The sequence below is a fragment of the Hyla sarda genome, unplaced genomic scaffold (assembly GCF_029499605.1).
Source record: "Hyla sarda isolate aHylSar1 unplaced genomic scaffold, aHylSar1.hap1 scaffold_746, whole genome shotgun sequence".
Taxonomy (NCBI): Eukaryota; Metazoa; Chordata; class Amphibia; order Anura; family Hylidae; genus Hyla; species Hyla sarda.
Genome location: NW_026610769.1, coordinates 125,701 through 146,859, shown reverse-complemented (window position 1 = coordinate 146,859; position 21,159 = coordinate 125,701). Strand labels below are relative to the sequence as shown.

Below are 21,159 nucleotides of genomic sequence, written 5' to 3'. Positions count from 1 at the left end.
TTAACCTCATCGGTCCACATAACTTGTTTCCAAAATGCATCAGGCTTGTCTATATGTTCATTTGCAAAGTTCAAACACTGATTTTTGTGGTGAGGATGTAGAAGAGGTTTTCTTCTGATGACTCTTCCATGAAGACCATATTTGTACAAGTATCTCTTTATAGTGGAATAGTGTTTCACAACTCGTGTCTGCCAGATCTTTCTGGAGGGATTGTGCAGTCAAACATGGGTTTTGAATAGTTTTTCTCACAATCCTGCGAGCTGTTCTGTCTGATATTTTTCTTGGTCTTCCAGATCTTGCTTTAACTTCCACTGTTCCTGATGACTGCCATTTCTTAATTACATTCCGAACAGAGGATATTGACATCTGAAAATGTTTTGCTATCTTCTTATAGCCTTCTCCAGCTTTGTGAGCGTCAACTATTTTCAGTTTCAGATTTCTAGACAACTGCTTAGAAGAACCCATGGTGCTGATTGTTGGGTCAGATGAGTCTGGGCATTTAAAACCTTTGAGATTGACATCACCTGGTCTTCCCAGATGATGATTGAGAACAATCCATGACACTGGCAGGTCTCAGCTTTGCAAAGAGGGCAGTGCATGCTATAAATTCTGCAGGGTGCCCAAACTTTTGCAGACGCCATTTTTTTGTTTTCTGTTATTTTGAAAGTGTAAATGATGGAAATTAAATCTAACTTTTGTTCACATATTATAAGAATGTCTAATCTATAATTTGATGCCTTTTGGAGATTTTTCCATCTTTCCTTGGCTTCTTTGTGCACATTAATACAGAGGAACAGGTTCAATGATATTGTGAGAAGCAGGCGCCCTGGGAGGAGTTCCTGGTGTGAACCCCTCCCTGTTTTGTGCAGTGGCCTTTTGGCCCGTTTTAAGTGATTTTAAATATTTGTCTGGTTTTATACATGGAATACTTAATAAACTTTGAGATATATATAAATTTGGGTGTGCGCTGGGTTGTGTATCTCCTTTTCTTCTATTTGGTGTAGTGTCTATGTATTGATACATTTAGCAGCCCCTCTGGTATAGATTTTATAGGTGTATAATGCTGAGCCCACTTGCTTTAAAGTGTTTACTCTAGTTCAGTAGTCTCCAAAGTGAAGATCTCCAGCTGTTGCAAAACTACAACTCCCAGCATGCCCGGACAGCCGTCGGCTGTCCGGGCATGCTGGGAGTTTTAGTTCTGCAACAGCTGGAGGGCCACAGCGTGGAGACACCGGTCTAAGCTAAAGACATCAAGCAAGAATCAGTCGGTCACCACGAGTGTTTGATCTATTGCCTCGTAATTTATACAATGTGAGAAGACGACACCTGGGATAACACACAGTACAAGAGGTCACCCGAACACCATTTACAGTCTCTTTAAATTTGGGTTCCAACACGATCTATATAAAAGTTTAGACAAATAAAAAAAACAAAAACAAAAAAAAACACCTTTCTACGTAGAAAAGCCCCTGCCCTCCCCCCCCCCCCCCCCCTTCTATCAGCGCTCCGTGTGTGTCCTCAGGTCCGTGGTGACGGGGTCGTGCTGGATGGTTTGATGTAACATGAGAGCCAGGAGGCCAGCACGATTAGTCATCGCCATGCGGACATTACGTTCCTGCTCAAACAGTTCGTCCAGCTTGTACCACTGCAAAAGACAGAAGGGGAGAATGTGCTTGAGTGACTGGCAGCCTATAGTTTCTATCATGTTTTACCATGTTTAAAAAATGATAAACTTAAAAAAAAAAATAATAATAAAAAATCATAATATATAAAAAATATATATAATATATATATATATATATATATATATATATATATACACACACACACACATATACACAGCAACAGAAGAATATGTGTATATAAGGTGTCTTGGATGTTTCTGATCCTGCAATGCCTGCTGAACTGATCACACAAAGGCATATTCATAGTGTAGGGTCCGTCCCAAATGAGGTCACCTTACCGTGGTGGGACGGTCCAAGCTATTTGGCCGCCAAATTGCAAGCTAAGTACCTCACTGTTTCATTACTTCATAATTTTATATTTCCATTTATTGCACCATAGATGTATAGCTTTTCATGTTGTATCTATATACTCATGTTTTATCTATATCTTTGTGCTGCTGTATTCTTCTGTTGCTGTATATTTAGCCCAGCAGCCTGCACCTGTAAGCCAGGTCCGTATAATAGTTTGGAATCAATAGTGCTGGCTAACTTATCCTTTTGTCTATACATAAATATATATAAATAAAAGAAAATAAAAATAATATATATATATATATATATATATATATATATATAAAAATATATTATATATATATATATATATATAAAAAATTGTGTTTTTTCTTTTTTTTTACTTGTTTTTAGTTTGTAACTTGATTTTTACATTTACGCCATTCACCATAGTTTCATTTACGTTATATTTTAAGGGAGAAGTCTCACGGTGAAAACATATCCCCTGTACTGGGCCACAGCTCTACCACAGGAGCAGCGTGCCAAGCCCCCGCACTAAGCAGGGTCACCACGCCCCCTCCATATATCTCTATGAGAGTGCCGGACATAGCCAAATGGCTCTCCCATAGAAATATATGAAGGGGGTGTGGCGGCCCCCTCTTCGGGGTTGGGGGGGTTGTGATGCGCCGCTCCCGGGGAAAGCAGAGGCAATCTCCCGTACAGGAGATTGCAGGGGGTCCCAGCAGTTGGACCCCCTGCAATCTAAAACGTATTCCCTATTCTTTGGATAGAGGATAAGTTGTTCACTATATCTTAATTAATAGCTTTTTTTTTTATTTTTTACTATGGGTATGGGGGGGGCCGTATTTATTTATATTTATTATTTAAAGGCACAGATGCCTTTAGGAGATAGGCTGCAACCAGATCTGACTGCAGCTTACTCCTCCCCTTTGCATAAAGGAAACATGTACATTCAGCCATGCGGATCGTCCATGTGCACAGGGAGATCGAGAGACATAATTGTCAGACGAACAAACATTCAGCTGACAGTTATTGAAAGTTTATGGCTACCTTTAGGATTCAGCATATCCAAATGTTTCATTAAGTATGTGAACCCCTTAGACCAGTGGTCTTCTACCTGCGGACCTCCAGATGTTGCAAAACTACAACTCCCAGCATGCTGGGAGTTGTAGTTTTGCAACATCTGGAGGTCCGCAGGTTGAAAACCACTGCCTTAGACGCTTGTTCGGAAACTTCCAAAACTCATGAAAGGCACCACTGATTTATTTAAATTCAGTCCCAGCAGATTGAGAGACAACCCACGAGCTTCCTCTAATACGAGACGTACCACACGAACGCGCTCCAGGTCCACCTCAGCGCGGCGGAGTTTCTCCCAGCAGTAATGGCGGTTACACTTCCTCTTGGGAACCCTGCAGAAATCACCGGTCAAATCAAACACGTCCTTCACGATGGGGCATCCGCACACCTCATCTGCCGGCACCTGGAGAGAGGAAACACAAAAGTGAATGTCTACCGACAGTTTTACCAGTTAGTAACCATTAAAGGGGTACTCCCGTGGAAAACTTTTTTTTATTTTTTTTTTTTTTTTTTATCAACTGGTGCCAGAAAGTTAAACAGATTTGTAAATTACTTCTATTAAAAAATCTTAATCCTTCCAGTACTTATTAGCTGCTGAATACTACAGAGGAAATGCTTTACCTTTTAGATTTCTCTGTTATCATGACCACAGTGCTCTCTGCTGACCTCTGCTGTCCATTTTAGGAACTGTCCAGAGCAGCATATGTTTGCTATGGGGATTTTCTCCTGCTCTGGACAGTTCCTAAAATGGACAGCAAAGGTCAGCAGAGAGCAGTGATGTCATGACATCAGAGAAATCTAAAAAGTAAAGCATTTCCTCTGTAGTTTATAGCCCCTAAAATGTACTGGAAGGAATAAGATTTTTTAATAGAAGGAATTTACAAATCTGTTTCACTTTCTGGCACCAGTTGATAAAAATAAATAAATAAATGAAATAAAGTTTTCCACGGGAGTACCCCTTTAAAGGGGTACTGCAGTGCAGGACAATTTGTCCCCTATCCAGTGCCTTATCGCAGGGGGTGGGAAACCGCTAGGACCCCCTGTGGTCTCCTGCCCGGGACCCAGCTCTCCTCGTGCACAGAGCGATTTTCACTCCAAGCAAAGAGACTGTCGACCCTCGGAAAAAGTGGCAGTCAACACGCCCCCTCCATGTATCTCTATGGGAGAGCCGGGGAAGCACAAACACAGTATGGAGGGGTCATATTGGCCACTGATACGTGCGGGGGGGGGGGGGGGGGTTCAACACAGCTCCTTGCATGGGAAAGCAGAGACGCCATGCAGGAGATACAACCGCAGGGACCCCCGCGATCAGACACTTATCCTCTATCCTTTGTATAGGAGATAACTTTAACACAAGACGTGTGAGTTTACCTTGGGGTCTCGGGAATGCTCAGGACACAGCACCTGCAGACGTTTGCAGTAGGTTTTGCTTTGCGGGTTGTACACGTCACAGAAGAGACGGGTTGCTCTGAAAACAAAGTGATTTCATAAGAGGAAGCGAGCTGATAACAAAACAGGAAGGATTCTCTATGGCAGCAGGTCTATGCACACAGGACATTGTTTTAGAATGGGAATAAAAACCTCCCATAATAAAAATAATCCAAAACCACTATTTTCCCCCAAAAAAATGCTTCATACTTAGCAAATGAGGACTGCAGTTAAAGGGGTACTCCGCTGCTCAGGGTTTGGAACAAACTGTTCCGTACGCTGGAGACGGGAGCTTGTGACATCATAGCCCCGCCCCCTCATGACGTCACGCCCCGGTGGGGCGTGACGTCATGAGGGGGCGGGGCTATGACGTCACAAGCTCTCGGCTCCAGCGCTCAGAACAGTTTGTTCCAAACGCTGAGCAGTGGGGTACCCCCTTTAACAGCCGAAGCGGAGCCATCTCTGCTGTCTGCTATTTAACCATTTAGATGCTACTGTCAAAGTAGACAGTGGCATCTAAATGGCCATCATAATAGAGTGCAGATCTAATGGATCAATGTAGTACATATGTACTGCATTTATCTATATGAGCAATTAAAAAGCGTGTAAAACATTGTTTTAAAATGTCAATAAAATCCTCCCATAATAAAAATAATCACCACTATTTTCCAAACTATTTTTCCATTTTTTCCCAAAAAACAACAAAAAAAAACAACAACATATTTGATATCACCATGTGAAAATCCCTGAACTATATAAATCCAGTGCACAGTGAAATGGCATAAACAAGAAAAAAAAATAGCAATCGCCAGATTTGCATTTTTTTTGTCACTTTACATCCCAGAATGCTAAATTGGTAACAATAAAATCTACAGATCACGCACCAATTTTTTTTTTCCATTTATCCGATCAAAAAAAATAAAAATAAATCGGCCTACTAATCGATTATAAAAATAACTATTTGTTGCAGCTATAGATGAGCGAACTTACAGTAAATTCGATTCGTCACTAACTTCTCGGCTCGGCAGTTGATGACATATCCTGCATAAATTAGTTCAGCTTTCAGGTGCTCCGGTGGGCTGGAAAAGGTGGATACAGTCCTAGGAAAGAGTCTCCTAGGACTGTATCCATCTTTTTCAGCCCACGGGAGCACCTGAAGGCTGAACTAATTTACGCAGGATAAGTCATCAACCGCCGAGCCGAGAAATTCGTGACGAATCGAATGTACTGTAAGTACGCTCATCTCTAATTGCAGCCCTACTGAAATCCTCATGAAATTTCATTGTGTAAACATGTCATATGATAAAGTAAAGAGCAGCAGAGCTGGGAAATCACAATACAGTGATCCCTCAACATACGATGGAAATTCCTTCCAAATGAACCATCGTTACTTGAGTCCATCGTATGTTGAGGGATCCGTGCAATAGTAATACAGTACAGTATAGAAAGTTATATTCACGTGTCCTCGCTGCCCTGGATCCTCGCTGTCATCACGTCCCCGGAGTGTCTTTGCTGCTCCGGACTGTCACCGCTGGTCAGGATCGTCGCTACGCATGCCGCTCCTATTGGATGACGGGACGGCGTGCGCGGCGACGACGGAGAGCGACGGCCATGCAGTGGAGCCCAAAGAGGACGGTCCGGAACATCGGAGACAGGTGAGTGACTCACCGGACCACACAGGGGCACATTAAACAGCTATCCGGCGGCAGCTGAAGCAGTCTGCGCTGCCGATAGCCGTTTATGCGAAGGCCCCGACATAAAAAAAGCATCGTATGTTGAAATGATCTTATGTTTGGGCCATCGTAGGTCGGGGGATCACTGTATACAACCTACCCTTCAATTCTTGTTGGGTACATGGATCCGAATGACGTCTGACTTTCATACTGGTGAGATAAAAGGAATATTGTATGTCAGAAAAACTAAAGGGATCCGGCTGATGTTGCTAGCTACTCTGTCCTGCTCGACTTACCTTGGCATAACAGCGCTCCATGTGCCTTAAAGCCACTTTGGGGTTAATGGGATGTCCACAAGATACACAGAAGATCTGCAGGTCGGTGTCATCACTGTCCCCATCGTTTGTCTGTTGCAAAAGAAAATAAATTATATGAGCAAACATGAACCCTATCACGTGTCCGTGCACCTCCCCCCCATCCTAAATCTGGTCCCACCTCCTCATCCTCTCGGATCTGCTGCTGTTTGGCTTTGGTGATTAAGCCTTCCAGCTCGTGAAAGCGCCGCTCCATCTCCTGCAGTTTGGTGCGCGCCTGCTGCTGTTCCCGACGGATGCGTTCCAGAAGCTTCTTGCCTTGCTCCTCGGCGACGCACGGACTCTGCTGCCACTGCTGGATGCGCTGAGGGAGGATCTCATAGATGCGACTGAACAAAACAAGGAGGCAGAGAGAAGTAAAGTAAATGGCCGCTGCAAGGCATTAGAATAGGACGAAGCTCAGGAGCCTGAAATATACAAATGTAGAATAAGACATCTGATCATGGAGGAAACAGACGGAGCTGCTGGACTCACTTGGCCGCCAGTTTCATGCCACAGTCATCGGAGCAGTACTTAGAACCGGCCCTGGCTGGCTGCACACAGCTCGGCCCCAAGCACTGGCGCAGGGAGGAGTAGTCCCGGCTTTCCATGCGTTCCGAGTGCTTGGCTTTGTCCTTATGTCTCTGCTTTTGCTTGTGTCGCTTGTATTTATCGTCTTTCTGAGGAGACAAGTAATAAGACAGTGAGGATGGGGGTTGGATGTGCAGCATTACACAGAGGCTCCTCATGAGGGTGAATCTGCACATTACAGATTCTGTTGCAGATTCACTGAGAATTTCATCCCTGCTACATAGGTGATTACATTCCCAACCGGTGTGCCTCCAGCGGTTGCCAAACTACAACTCCCAGCATGTCTCCTGGGGATTGTCATTTTGACCAAAGTTGCGGTGTAGGTTATATAGACTTTAAAGATTTCAACAAGAACGGTGTAATACTTTATCCTTTGGGGGCACTGCAGGGTAGCTTACACAGATACATTAGATCAGTGTTTCCCAACCAGTGTGCCTCCAGCTGTTGCCAAACTACAACTCCCAGCATGCCCAGACAGCCAGTGTGTCTCCAGCTGTTGCAAAACTACAACTTCCAGCATACCAGGGCAGTGAGTGTGCCTCCAGCTGTTGCCAGTCTACCACTCCCAGCATGCCCAGACATCCAGTGTGTCTCCAGCTGTTGCAAAACTACAACTTCCAGCATACCAGGGCAGCCAGTGTGCCTCCAGCTGTTGCCAAACTACCACTCCCAGCAGGCCCAGACAGCCAGTGTGTCTCCAGCTGTTGCAAAACTACATCTTCCAGCATGCCAGGGCAGCCAGTGTGCCTCCAGCTGTTGCCAAACTACCACTCCCAGCATGCCCAGACAGCCAAAGGCTGTCCGGGCATGCTGGGAGTGGTAGTTTGGCAACAGCTGGAGGCACACTGTCTGGGAAAAACACTGATCTAATGTATCTGTGTGAGCTACCCTGCAGTGCCCCCAAATGATAAAGTATTACACAGTTCTATATAATCTACACCGCAGCTTTGGTCAAAATTACAATGCCCAGGAGACATGCTGTGAGTTGTAGTTTGGCAACCGCTGGAGGCACCCTGGTTTGGAAACACTGATCTAATGCACCTTTGTAAATTACCCTGCACTCTGATTTCATTGAAATCATTAAAGTCTATATAACCTTAACCCCTGCTGTGGTAAAAAGTACAAGGTGGCATACCGGGCGTTGTAGTTTTAGAACAGCTGGAGGCACCTTGGTTGGGAAACACTGTTTTAAAGTCTGCAGTGCAAACCTATTTCTGCCCGGAAGTTTTTCGTAGCACGTAAAGTTGATTTTGTCACATCTGATCCTCTTTTCTAACACTATAAACGGCTGTGGATATTACCTGCGCACATTTTCAGGTAAAGTCTGCAGCCATTCCTTCTCACATAGACATAAGATAGGGCCAGGGACTATTGATAGGATTCAGATTATTGGGCAGACTAGATGGGCCAAATGGTTCTTATCTGCCGACACATTCTATGTTTCTACAGAATAAAAAGCGTAAGGGCCCAATCAGTTACCTTCTTGTCAGATTTCTTCTCCCGCCTCTTGACATGCTTGACTTTGACAGCTCTCTTTCTCAGAACAGAGTCCAGAAATGGCGTGTCATCCGTGTCACTGAGCCAAGGCTATGGAAAACACAAGGATGGTTAAGTCAATAACAGACACCCCCCCCCCCCCCCGCCAGATCATCTCCACCAACACCTAACATCACTCAGTTACCAGGTTCTGGTCATCGAAGGCTCCTCCGACACAGAGCGCCTGATACAAGTCTGGGTCCAGAGGAAGGTCGTCGTCAGACAGTGAACCCGCCAGACTGGACGGCTCTGGGGTGTCTCTGTACGAGTATTCGTCATCTTTCACTCGCAGCATTTTCTGAATAAGAAAGCAGAACCCAAAGCAGTGAAATCATAGTGTAGAACAGAAAATGCTCTTTTATTCAAAATCAATGTGCCAGATGACCAGAATTTCTATATTACAGGATTGTCCAAGAAAAACTTATAAAAAACTCATATAAGAGCTTAAAAAGGAAAACCGTCAGCTTCCTATGCAAACTGTCTCCATGGTAACAGACTACCAACAACCTCTGTGTAGTCCAGTGTTTCCCAACCAGGGCACCTCCAACTGTTGCAAAACTACAACTCCCAGCATGCCCGGACAGCCAAAGGCTGTCCGGGCATGCTGGGAGTTGTAGTTTTGCAACAGCTGGAGGCGCCCTGGTTGGGAAACACCGGTGTAGTCTGACACTGCAGTTGTACTTCCTTCCCAAAATGTATTAGCACAAGGCAGAAGAAATAGGAAAGATTGTATGAGAGCAGGATAACAGTATGCAAAATTTGTATTATGTTTGTTACTCTGGAGACGCATAGTTTGCATAAGAGTTGTAAAAATTAAACAATAAGTAACTTATTTTTATTTTATTTTCTTTATTAAAAGGGGTACTCCGGTGGAAAACATTTATTTATTTATTTATTTTTTTTTTTTAAATCAACTGGTGCCAGAAAGTTAAACAGATTTGTAAATGACTTCTATTGAAAAATCTTTACCCTTCCAGTACTTTTTAGCGGCTGTATGCTACAGAGGAAATTCTTTTCTTTTTGAATTTTTTTTTCTGTCTTGTCCACAGTGCTCTCTCTGCTGACACCTCTGTCCATGTCAGGAACTGTCCAGAGCAGCATAGGTTTTGCAATGGGGATTTTCTCCTGCTCTGGACAATTCCTGACACGGACAGAGGTGTCAGCAGAGAGAGAGCACTGTGGACAAGACAAAAAAAGAAATTCAAAAAGAAAAGAATTTCCTCTGTAGCATACAGCTGCTAAAAAGTACTGGAAGGGTAAAGATTTTTTTAATAGAAGTCATTTACAAATCTGTTTAACTTTCTGGCACCGATTGATTTAAAAAAAAAATATTCCACCGGAGTACCCCTTTAATACCTTTCACAAAGCTACTACATTTTTTATTATCTATGTGCTAAAGCAATATAAAAACTAGTTGTAACGTAGCTGTAACCTGTAGCACCCACATCACAAGGTAACACAACTTACACTAATAACTTACACAACTTTCAATAATACTCTATATCCCGATGGGTAAATGATGTCATATTAACACTCTTTCGTACCCGTGCTCTCACTTGACACTGTCGGAGACGACATTTTTGACGGATCTTGTTGGGACCTCCGAACTTCTTCATGTCTCTGCAGAAGTCGCACTGCCCGCAGTCCTCCGTGCGGCTGCAGGACTCGCACTCGCCGCACATACGGGCCGATCGCTTGATCTGATGTCGGGAAACAAGGAGCGTATAAGACAATTCTTGCGCCACATTAAGGATCTTAGGTCTTACCTGGGATAAGGCACCAGAGAGACAACTCCTGGTCCCGTACAGACTTGTCACCTGACTGCTGCCCTATACTAGGGGACACATTACCTTTCCTGCGCTGCTGGTGCTGTTCCTCCTCTTGTCGCTCCTTTGTGAATCTTCATTCTCTTCTCTGTCCATTTCTCTCTCCCGGTCCTTGGATTTCTTGTGTCGGTATTTGATCTCCAGATGAGGATATTTCTCTGAATAGTAAAAAAAACAAACAGATAAAAGATCTCCAGCTTTCTAAATGGAATTGCTTCTCATCGACTAGTATTGATACTACATGTGGTTTCAGAAACACTTTTCTGATTTTCTCTTTTCTTCAACTCCTTAACCCCTTCCCGCAGAATGTCATATATAAACGCCGGGTTGTGCAGTGCGTTCGCGCATCCCGGCGTTTATAAATGACATGCAGTTAACCCGGCGATGCGCAGCATCGCACGGGTTAACTGGCAGAAGTCCCGCTGTTTCCAGCAGGGGACAACTTCTGCTTGACCCCCAGGACCATCAATTGATGGTCCTGGTCAGCGATCACTGTGATTGGTCCCTGTGGACCAATCACAGTGATCTGGGGTGAAAGTTCAGATCCCCCGCACTGCCCGCCCCTGGAAGTCGGGCAGAACGGGGGACGAAGGCTGCGGGGGCTCGCGGGGACCTGCGGCACACGGGGGGGAACAGGAGGGGACCGGCGGACTTACCTGATCCAGCGGCGGGACCGAGGAGCAGCGCGGGACCGGCCACGTGGACGAGCAGCGACGGGTGAGTATATGGTCCTCAGAAGCAGCAGTGAAGATCTTCACTGCTGCTTCTAGGAGTCTGAAAACTACAACTCCCAGCATGCCTAGACAGCCTTTGGCTGTCTGGGCATGCTGGGAGTTGTAGTTTTGCAACATCTGGAGGGCCTCAGTTTGGAGACCATTGTATAATGGTCTCCAATCTGTGCTCTTCCAGCTGTTGCAAAACTACAACTCCCAGCATGCACTGACTGTCCAGGCATGCTGGGAGTTTTAGTTAAGCAACATCTGGCCCTTCAGATGTTGCCGAACTACAACTCCCAGCATGCCCTTCAGCTGTCTGGGCATGCTGGGAGTTGTAGTTTTGCAACAGCTGGAGACACACTGGTTGGGAAACATTGTTTCTAACTCAGTGTTTCCTAACCTGTGTGCCTCCAGCTGTTGCAAAACTATAACTCCCAGCATGCACTAAAGACCATGCATGCTGGGAGTTGTAGTTTTGCAACATCTGGAGGGCCCCAGTTTGGAGACCATTGTATAATGGTCTCCAATCTGTGCTCTTCCAGCTGTTGCAAAACTACAACTCCCAGTATGCACTGACTGTCCAGGCATGCTGGGAGTTTTAGTTCAGCAACATCTGGCCCTTCAGATGTTGCCGTACTACAACTCCCAGCATGCCCTTCAGCTGTCTGGGCATGCTGGGAGTTGTAGTTTTGCAACAACTGGAGACACACTGGTTGGGAAACATTGTCTGTTTCTAACTCAGTGTTTCCTAACCTGTGTGCCTCCAGCTGTTGCAAAACTATGACTCCCAGCATGCACTAACAGACCATGCATGCTGGGAGTTGTGGTTTTGCAACAGCTGATGCAAGCCCCCCCGCCCCGCCACCCCCGTGAATGTACAGGGTACATTCACATGGGCGAGGCTTTTACAGTGGGTTTCTCGCATCTTGAGATGCAGCAAATTTTGCGCTGGGAAACTCGCTGTAATCCCCCGCCCATGTGACTGTACCCTAAAAACACTACACTACACTAACACAAAATAAAATAAAAAGTTAAAAACACTACATATACACATACCCCTACACAGCCCCCCTCCCCCAATAAGAACGTCCGGTACGCCACTGTTTCCAAAGCAGAGCCTCCAGCTGTTGAAAAACAACAACTCCCAGTATTGTCGGACAGCCGTTGACTGTCCAGGCATGCTGGGAGTTTTGCAACAGCTGGAGGCACCCTGTTTGGGAATCACTGGCGTAGAATACCCCTATGTCCACCCCTATGCAAATCCCTAATTTAGGCCTCAAATGCACAAATATGACTCCTTCTCTTCTGAGCATTGTAGTTCGCCCATAGTGCACTTCAGGTCAACTTATGGGGTACCTACATACTCAGAAGAGATGGGGTTACAAATTTTGGGGAGTATTTTCTGCTATTAACCCTTGCAAAAAGGTGAAATTAGGGGGGAAACACACATTTTAGTGGAAATTATTATTTTTTTTTTTACATATGCAAAAGTCATGAAACACCTGTGGGGTAATAAGGCTCACTTTATTCCTTATTACATTCCTCAAGGGGTCTAGTTTCCAAAATGGTATGCCATGTGGGTATTTTTTGCTGTTCTGGCACCATAGGGGCTTCCTAAATGCGACATGCCCCCCGAGCAAAATTTGCTCTCAAAAAGCCAAATATGACTCCTTCTCTTCTGAGCATTGTAGTTCACCCATAGTGCACTTCAGGTCAACTTATGGGGTACCTCCATACTCAGAAGAGAAGGGGTTACAAATATTGGGGGGTATTTCCTGCTATTAACCCTTGGAAAAATGTGAAATTTGGGGGGAAACACACATTTTAGTGAAAAAAAAATATTTTTTTTTACATATGCAAAAGTCGTGAAACACCTGTGGGGTATTAAGGCTCACTTTATTCCTTGTTACGTACCTCAAGGGGTCTAGTTTCCAAAATGGTATGCCATGTGAGGGTTTTTTGCTGTTCTGGCACCATAAGGGCTTCCTAAATGCAACATGCCCCCAAAAACCATTTCAGAAAAACGTACTCTCCAAAATCCCCTTGTCGCTCTTTCCCTTCTGAGCCCTCTACTGCGCCCGCCGAACACTTTACATAGACATATGAGGTATGTGCTTACTCGAGAGAAATTGGGCTACAAATATAAGTATACATTTTCTCCTTTTACCCCTTGTAAAAATTAAAAAATTGGGTCTACAAGAACATGCGAGTGTAAAAAATGAAGATTGTGAATTTTCTCCTTCACTTTGCTTCTATTCCTGTGAAACACCTAAAGGGTTAAAATGATGACTGAATGTCATTTTGAATACTTTGGGGGGTGCAGTTTTTATAATGGGGTCTTTTGTGGGGTATTTCTAATAAGAAGACCCTTCAAATCCACTTCAAACCTGAACTGGTCCCTGAAAAATAGTGAGTTTGAAAATTTTGTGAAAAATTGGAAAATTGCTGCTGAACTTTGAAGCCCTCTGGTGTCTTCCAAAAGTAAAAACTCGTCACTTTTATGATGCAAACATAAAGTAGACATATTGTATATGTGAATAAAAAATTTTTTTATTTGTAATATACATTTTCCTTACAAGCAGAGAGCTTCAAAGTTAGAAAAATGCAAAATTTTCAAATTTTTCATCAAATTTTAGGATTTTTCACAAGGAAAGGATGCAAGTTACCACAAAAATTTACTACCATGTTAAAGTAGAATATGTCACGAAAAAACAATCTCGGAATCAGAATGATAACTAAAAGCATTCCAGAGTTATTAATGTTTAAAGTGACAGTGGTCAGATGTGCAAAAAACGCTCTGGTCCTTAAGGCCAAAATGGGCTTGGTCCTGAAGGGGTTAAAGAGGTAGTCCAGCGCTGAAAAACGTATCCCCTATCCTAAGGATAGGGGATACGTTTCAGATCGCGGGGCCCTGGCTCGCTGGCCAGATAGCGGGTGTCAATCACCGCCGACATGCCCCCTCAATACATCGCTACGGCAGAGCCAGAGATTGCCAAAGGCAGCACTCCGGCTCTGCCATAGAGTTATATTGAGGGGGCGTGTCAGCCGCCGCTTCGAGAGATGGTCAACACGCCCCCTTCCCGCGGGCTGTTGGGGCCCCGTACAGGAGATCATGAGGGGTCCCAGCAGTCAGACCCCCTGCGATCTAAAACTTATCCCCTATCCTTAGGATAGGTGATACGTTTTTCACCACTGGATATCTCCTTTAAAGGTCGTCCATTTCCGATTTTTTCACCCTCCCCTTACAAAAACCTTAAAAAGGGGTACTCCACTGGCCAGTGTTCCGGCTGTGTGCACACTGAGGGTGTCATAAACAAACCTTTAAGGGGTGACCCACTAGCGGGGGGAAACCCTTACTAGAAACCCCCCATAAAATAGTAATGTTTATTATATCGTGTTTAAAATCATGTACCCTCCACAAACAAATGTTAAAATTGTCAGCGGTGTCGATGTGGTTGGTCTAGGAGAAGGGCAGCCTCTCCTATCTGGGTGGAGAATGCTGTCTATTCTATTCACACTCATATTGTGCGCTCTGCGTTGAGCACAGCAGGTGACAGCACTCACTCCCTACTATTGTACACCACTATGCCGCTGAATTAAAACATGAACTGATAGCCTCCCCGACGTTTCGCTGGTGAATCAGTTTTGTCAAGGGCTATGAGGCTACTATCTCTCGGCCACGTCCCCTCAACGCAAGTCTATGGGAGGGGGTGTAGTGGCCGTCAAGCCCCCTCCCATAGACTTAAATTGATGGGGCGTGGCCTGACGTCATGGGGGGGCATGGCCGACCCCCTCAGCGCGCACAGCATTTGGAACAAAATGTTCTAAAAACAGCCGGAACATTGGCCAATGGAGTATCCCTTTAACTATATTTACTTTTCTGTATGAGGGCTTCTTTTTTGTGAGACAATTTGAATCTTTATTTTTGATATGGGTACCATTATAAGGAGATGTATCATGAATAAAAGCATATCCCCTAGCTGCAGGATAGGGATAAGTTTCAGATTGCGGAGGGGTCGGACCGCTGGGACTCCCGCAATCTCCTGCAAGGGCTCTCTGCTCTCCCCGGGAAATGGGGCGTCGCGACCCTCGCACAAAGCGGCAGCCCACACGCCCCCTCTATCTATCTCCAGCACCATCATAGAGATAAATAGTGTGTCGGCTGCCCCTGCGGGGTTCGTGGCGCTCCGTTCCCGGTCCTGTGCAGGAGATCGCGAAGGGTCCCAGAAGTCGGACCCCCCCAGCGATCTTAAACGTATCCCCTATACTGCACATAGGGGAGAAGTTTTTATGCACGATACTTCTCCTGTAATATGAGGAGAAGTATCATAGGAGTAATAATAATAGGAGTACAATGATGGCAGAACTGGTTACCATGACAAGCTAATGGGGGTGACTGGGTGACAGAGCCTGGCCCCACATAACAGCATATTGTGACATCCAATTAGTTAAATGGCCAAGATTAAAATTATCTCCAATCCCCGCTGCTCTCTGACCATGAATGTCATCTGTAACTAACATTACATACTCCATAGTTTTATAGTACGTCATGTGTCATTAGAGGGTTAAAGGGAAGCTGTCAGCTTCAATTCATGTTCCAAACACATGGCACCCTCCAGACACATGGCACCCTCATATGGCCGTCTGTGCTTTAATTATACAGAAAAATACTCTTATTCTCTGGTGTAAAGAGTCAATGAGGCGTTCCCAACCCCTTAAGTGCCAAGGGCCGGAATGCCTCTTTGCTTTTCCTAACATCCCTGCCCCAGTTTGACTTGTTTGCAAATCTGGTCCCTATGCTGTGCATACAAGCTGTGCTTAGGTGCGAGATTTAAAAACAAGGCCTGGCTTCCAGCTGACTGTCAGTCAAGCAGGGAGGGGAAGCAAGGAGATATTTCAGTCCTGAACAGATTCCCTTTAAGGCTATGTTCCAAGTGGAATCCGGCGGAAAAATTCGCTCTGAAATTCTGTTGTTTTCAATGGGACTCTGCTGCACTGTGCACACGGCGGAATTTCCACGGTGGACACATCTGCCACTGAATTTCAGTTCGACATTCTTTTTCCAGAATCCATTCGGAAATGCATTGCCGTCTATGGACACGGCTCATTTCCAAGCAGACATTCTGCCTTGTGAACAAAGCCTTAGAAGTATGACTATGAAAGAAACAGATACTAGACCAGTGGTCTTCAAATTGTGAACCTCCAGCTGTTGCAAAACTACAACTCCCAGCATGCCCAGACAGCCAACGGCTGTCTGGGCATGCTGGGAGTTGTAGTTTTGCAACAGCTGGAGGTCCATAGATGTAGACTGACTGATGTAACAAGACATGGAAAGTGTCTATTGACTTGGGGGTCCATAGCCCCCACCTGGTTACACAGAGCTGCTCACCTCGGCACTGCATACAGTACCACTCCCGAATGGCCTTCGCCATCTTCTCCGTGATATTGATGCAGTGTCCATGGAACCATTCGTTGCAGTGATCGCATCCTCTGAACAGGAAAAAGAAAAACGTCAGTGACATAGAAAAGTACTAACAGATAGTACTAATGCAGGGATCAGTTACACATCTGGCTTTAAAGAGTCAATAAACCCTTGAATCAACAGTGACTCCATCTAGAAACATTTCTGAATGTTCCGACCAATTCATTTCTATTACAATATTATGAAGAGGAAGCATTAAAATTTTATTACAGGTAGGGGGGGGGGGGGGAGTCAAGGTCCCCACAGATCATGGGGGAGAGTTATCAAAACCTGTCCAAAGGAAAAGCTGCTGAGTTGCCCATAGCAACCAATCAGATGGCTTCTTTCATTTTTCACAGGCCTCTTTTAAAAATGAAAGAAGCGATCTGATTGGTTGCTATGAGCTTTTCCTCAGGACAGGTTTTGATAAATCTCCCCCCATGATTTTACATACATATTTATATATATTTATCTATCTAAAAAAGTTAAATAATAATATAATATATATATATATATATATATATATATATATACACACATACACACACGCTATATATATGTATGTGTATATATTTTATATAGCTTGTGTGTGTGTGTATATATATTACACACACACACACACATATATATTAAAAAAAGCTGATGTTTAAAAAAAAATAATTATATCAACTGGCTCCAGAAAGTTAGTAAATTACTTCTATTAAAAAATCTTAATCCTTCCAATAATTATCAGCTGCTGAAGTTGAGTTGTTGTTTTCTGTCTGGCAACAGTGCTCTCTGCTGACATCTCTGCTTGTCTCGGGAACTGCACAGAGTAGAAGAGGTTTGCTATGGGGATTTGCTTCTAAACTGGGCGGTTCCCGAGACACGTGTCATCAGAGAGCACTCAGACAGAAAAGAACAACCTAAACTTCAGAAGCTCATAAGTACTGAAAGGATTAAGATTTTTTAATAGAAGTAATTTACAAATCTGTTTAACTTTCTGGAGCCAGTTGATACATAAAAAAAAGTTTTTTCCTGGATAACCCCTTTAAAGATTGCTACCTGTGAAGGTGCTGTGATTGAGCAGATTTGCATATTCCTTTTCCCAGAATGCCCAGTGGCCAGTAATGGCGCCTCCCCAAGGAGGATACTTACTCCCTTTTGCATATTTATATATATATATATATATATATATATATATATATATATATATGGGGATCCATTCTGAGCGGTCATATGGAAACTATCTAACCACTCCCCGGACCCCTCCATCCCTCACTTACATCATAAAGCAGTTGATGTCCGGTTTCCGACACACACAGTACACTGGTGCATTCTCTCCATTCTCAGTCTCACCCAGTCCGGCCAAGTCAGGATCAGAATATTCGCTTTCCTACAGAAACATAAAAATAATAATAATAAATTAAATATATATACATATACACACACACACACACACATATATATATATGCGCAAGAAATTAGCAGCACTATTTATCCAATGTCCAGTATGGTCCCCACGCACCAGGCCATGACAGTATTAGACAGAGTGGATGCGCGCCTCCTCTGATATGTTTACTAAGGTTATTAACTACCGTATACACATACAGGTGCAATATACGTGTGATCATTTCACCTATTAATGGTTGATTTGTATTTTCAAGCTGGTTTTTAGTATTATACACTTGGCATTTTCTTCTATGTATGGAATATCAATATAAGCACTTTATGAATGGATTTTTATGCACAATACTTTGTCAGTATTTTTGTATTATTACACTATGTATAAGGAATTAATTGATGATTATAAGCACTTTATTGTTTGCACTGATGTGTTCTGGATATAAATACCCCCTACTTTGTCACTAAGCTTGAAAATGGTCCTATAGTAGGACTGAAACTGCTGTGTTGTGAGCCAATAAATCCGCAACTTATTTTCTTCACTACTTTAGAGAGTGCTGCGCCATTGTTTTATTCTACTATATATATATATATATATATATATATATATATATATATATATATTTCAGTTTTAGGCATTTATAGTAAATAAAAGCTTGGCTTCCAACAGAGGGGGCGCTATCTTATACGTAAGCAGCACTAGATCTGCAGGATGATGGGGGTTACAGTAATACAGAAATGGACTGCCCCTGAATGGGTGTGCACTGTGTTCAGGCTGCGTTCACACGTTGCAGTCCTATTGTGTAACACAGTAATTACAACGTGTGAACACAGCCTTAGGCATGAACCTAGCACAATTACGCACAATTATCACTTTGGATGTAGTTTACTGTATTGTTCTCTGTTACCAGCCACTTCAGGCTGGAAGGATGGGATGTAGTATTCTTTAATGCAGTGGTCTCAAAACTGTGGACCTGCAGCTGTTGCAAAACTACAACTCCCAGCATGCCCAGACAGCCATCAGCCATTAGCATTCTCAGTTTCGTATCTTCACATATAATTAGTGCACTCCTCAGTTCTCAAAACCTCTGCTTGCGGTCAGTGAATTGGTCATGTGGTTTTTGTAGTATACGTGCTGACAGAGAAAGCACGGTCACATGTTTTTTTTACAGATGAAACATATAAAAACTATTTTAAAAGAGCGTCACAGTGCCAAGTGTGAACACGGCCTGACAACAAAGTGATGCGCAAACTGCATAACCAGGAAACAGTGAAGGTCACATGACCAGGATAGATTCTTCAATGAATGTAAACAAAGGTCACATGACCAAGGAAGATTCTTGTGAATGAAAACAGAAGGTCACATGATCAGGGCACATTTATCTAGTCACATGACCAGGGTGAGTTCTCTGAATGTAAACAGTGATGTCACATGACCAGGGCAGATTTGTCTCTAAATATAAATAGTGATGTCACATGACCAGGGCAGGTTCTTCTCTGAATGTAAACAGTAATGTCACATGACCAGGGCAGATTTGTCTCTGAATGTAAACAGTGATGTCACATGACCAGGGCAGATTTGTCTCTAAATATAAACAGTGATGTCACATGACCAGGGCAGATTTGTCCCTGAATGTAAACAGTGATGTCACATGATCAGGGCAGGTTCTTCTCTGAATGTAAACAGTAATGTCACATGACCAGGGCAGGTTCTTCTCTGAATGTAAACAGTGATGTCACATGACCAGGGCAGATTTGTCTCTAAATATAAATAGTGATGTCACATGACCAGGGCAGATTTGTCTCTAAATATAAACAGTGATGTCACATGACCAGGGCAGATTTGTCCCTGAATGTAAACAGTGATGTCACATGACCAGGGCAGGTTCTTCTCTGAATGTAAACAGTAATGTCACATGACCAGGGCAGATTTGTCTCTGAATGTAAACAGTGATGTCACACGACCAGGGCAGATTTGTCTCTAAATATAAACAGTGATGTCACATGACCAGGGCAGATTTGTCTCTAAATATAAACAGTGATGTCACATGACCAGGGCAGATTTGTCTCTAAATATAAACAGTGATGTCACATGACCAGGGCAGATTTGTCTCTGAATGTAAACAGTGATGTCACATGACCAGGGCAGATTTGTCTCTAAATATAAACAGTGATGTCACATGACCAGGGCAGATTTGTCTCTAAATGTAAACAGTAATGTCACATGACCAGGGCAGATTTGTCTCTAAATGTAAACAGTAATGTCACATGACCAGGGCAGATTTGTCTCTGAATGTAAACAGTGATGTCACATGACCAGGGCAGATTTGTCTCTGAATGTAAACAGTGATGTCACATGACCAGGGCAGATTTGTCTCTGAATGTAAACAGTGATGTCACATGACCAGGGCAGATTTGTCTCTAAATATAAACAGTGAAGATCCCATGACCAGGGCAGATTTGTCTCTAAATATAAACAGTGAAGATCCCATGACCAGGGCAGATTTGTCTCTAAATATAAACAGTGATGTCACATGACCAGGGCAGATTTGTCTCTAAATGTAAACAGTAATGTCACATGACCAGGGCAGATTTGTCTCTGAATGTAAACAGTGATGTCACATGACCAGGGCAGATTTGTCTCTAAATATAAACAGTGATGTCACATGACCAGGGCAGATTTGTCTCTAAATGTAAACAGTAATGTCACATGACCAGGGCAGATTTGTCTCTGAATGTAAACAGTGATGTCACATGACCAGGGCAGATTTGTCTCTAAATATAAACAGTGAAGATCCCATGACCAGGGTAGATTGGTCTCTGAATGTAAACAGTGATGTCACATGATCAGGGATGAAAAACAGTGATATTCACATGATCGGGGCAGATGCTTCTATAAATGAAAACAGTGATGATCACATGATCAGGGTGGGTCCTTCTAAATGTAAACAGTGAAGATCACATGGTAGATTGGTCTCTGAATGTAAACAGCGATGGTCACATGACCTAGGCAGATTCTTTTCTAAATGTAAATTGTGATGTCACATGACCAGGGCAGGTTTTTTCTATGAACTAAACAGTGAAGGTCACATGACCACGACAGACTCTTCTATGAGCGGAAACGGTGATGGTCAAACGT

The 21,159-nt window shown here is 43.6% G+C and overlaps 1 protein-coding gene across 2 annotated transcripts in view; it reads right to left on the bottom strand.

The window, feature by feature from the left end:
- Nucleotides 1-1,281: 1,281 nt before the first annotated feature.
- Nucleotides 1,282-21,159, bottom strand: part of LOC130345152 (CXXC-type zinc finger protein 1-like) — a 32,254-nt gene continuing 12,376 nt past the window's right edge. For both annotated transcript variants that reach the window (XM_056554480.1, XM_056554479.1), the window contains exons 2-14: nucleotides 17,903-18,012; nucleotides 16,566-16,666; nucleotides 10,485-10,618; nucleotides 10,179-10,334; nucleotides 8,780-8,932; nucleotides 8,578-8,685; nucleotides 7,003-7,187; nucleotides 6,650-6,857; nucleotides 6,451-6,561; nucleotides 6,315-6,364; nucleotides 4,425-4,521; nucleotides 3,304-3,456; nucleotides 1,282-1,645 (exon numbers count right to left, since the gene is read on the bottom strand). In XM_056554480.1, the coding sequence (XP_056410455.1) occupies nucleotides 1,499-1,645; nucleotides 3,304-3,456; nucleotides 4,425-4,521; nucleotides 6,315-6,364; nucleotides 6,451-6,561; nucleotides 6,650-6,857; nucleotides 7,003-7,187; nucleotides 8,578-8,685; nucleotides 8,780-8,932; nucleotides 10,179-10,334; nucleotides 10,485-10,618; nucleotides 16,566-16,666; nucleotides 17,903-17,907 (1,608 nt within the window). In that variant the 5' untranslated portion in view covers nucleotides 17,908-18,012 and the 3' untranslated portion in view covers nucleotides 1,282-1,498. The remainder of the gene's footprint in view (nucleotides 1,646-3,303; nucleotides 3,457-4,424; nucleotides 4,522-6,314; nucleotides 6,365-6,450; nucleotides 6,562-6,649; nucleotides 6,858-7,002; nucleotides 7,188-8,577; nucleotides 8,686-8,779; nucleotides 8,933-10,178; nucleotides 10,335-10,484; nucleotides 10,619-16,565; nucleotides 16,667-17,902; nucleotides 18,013-21,159) is intronic.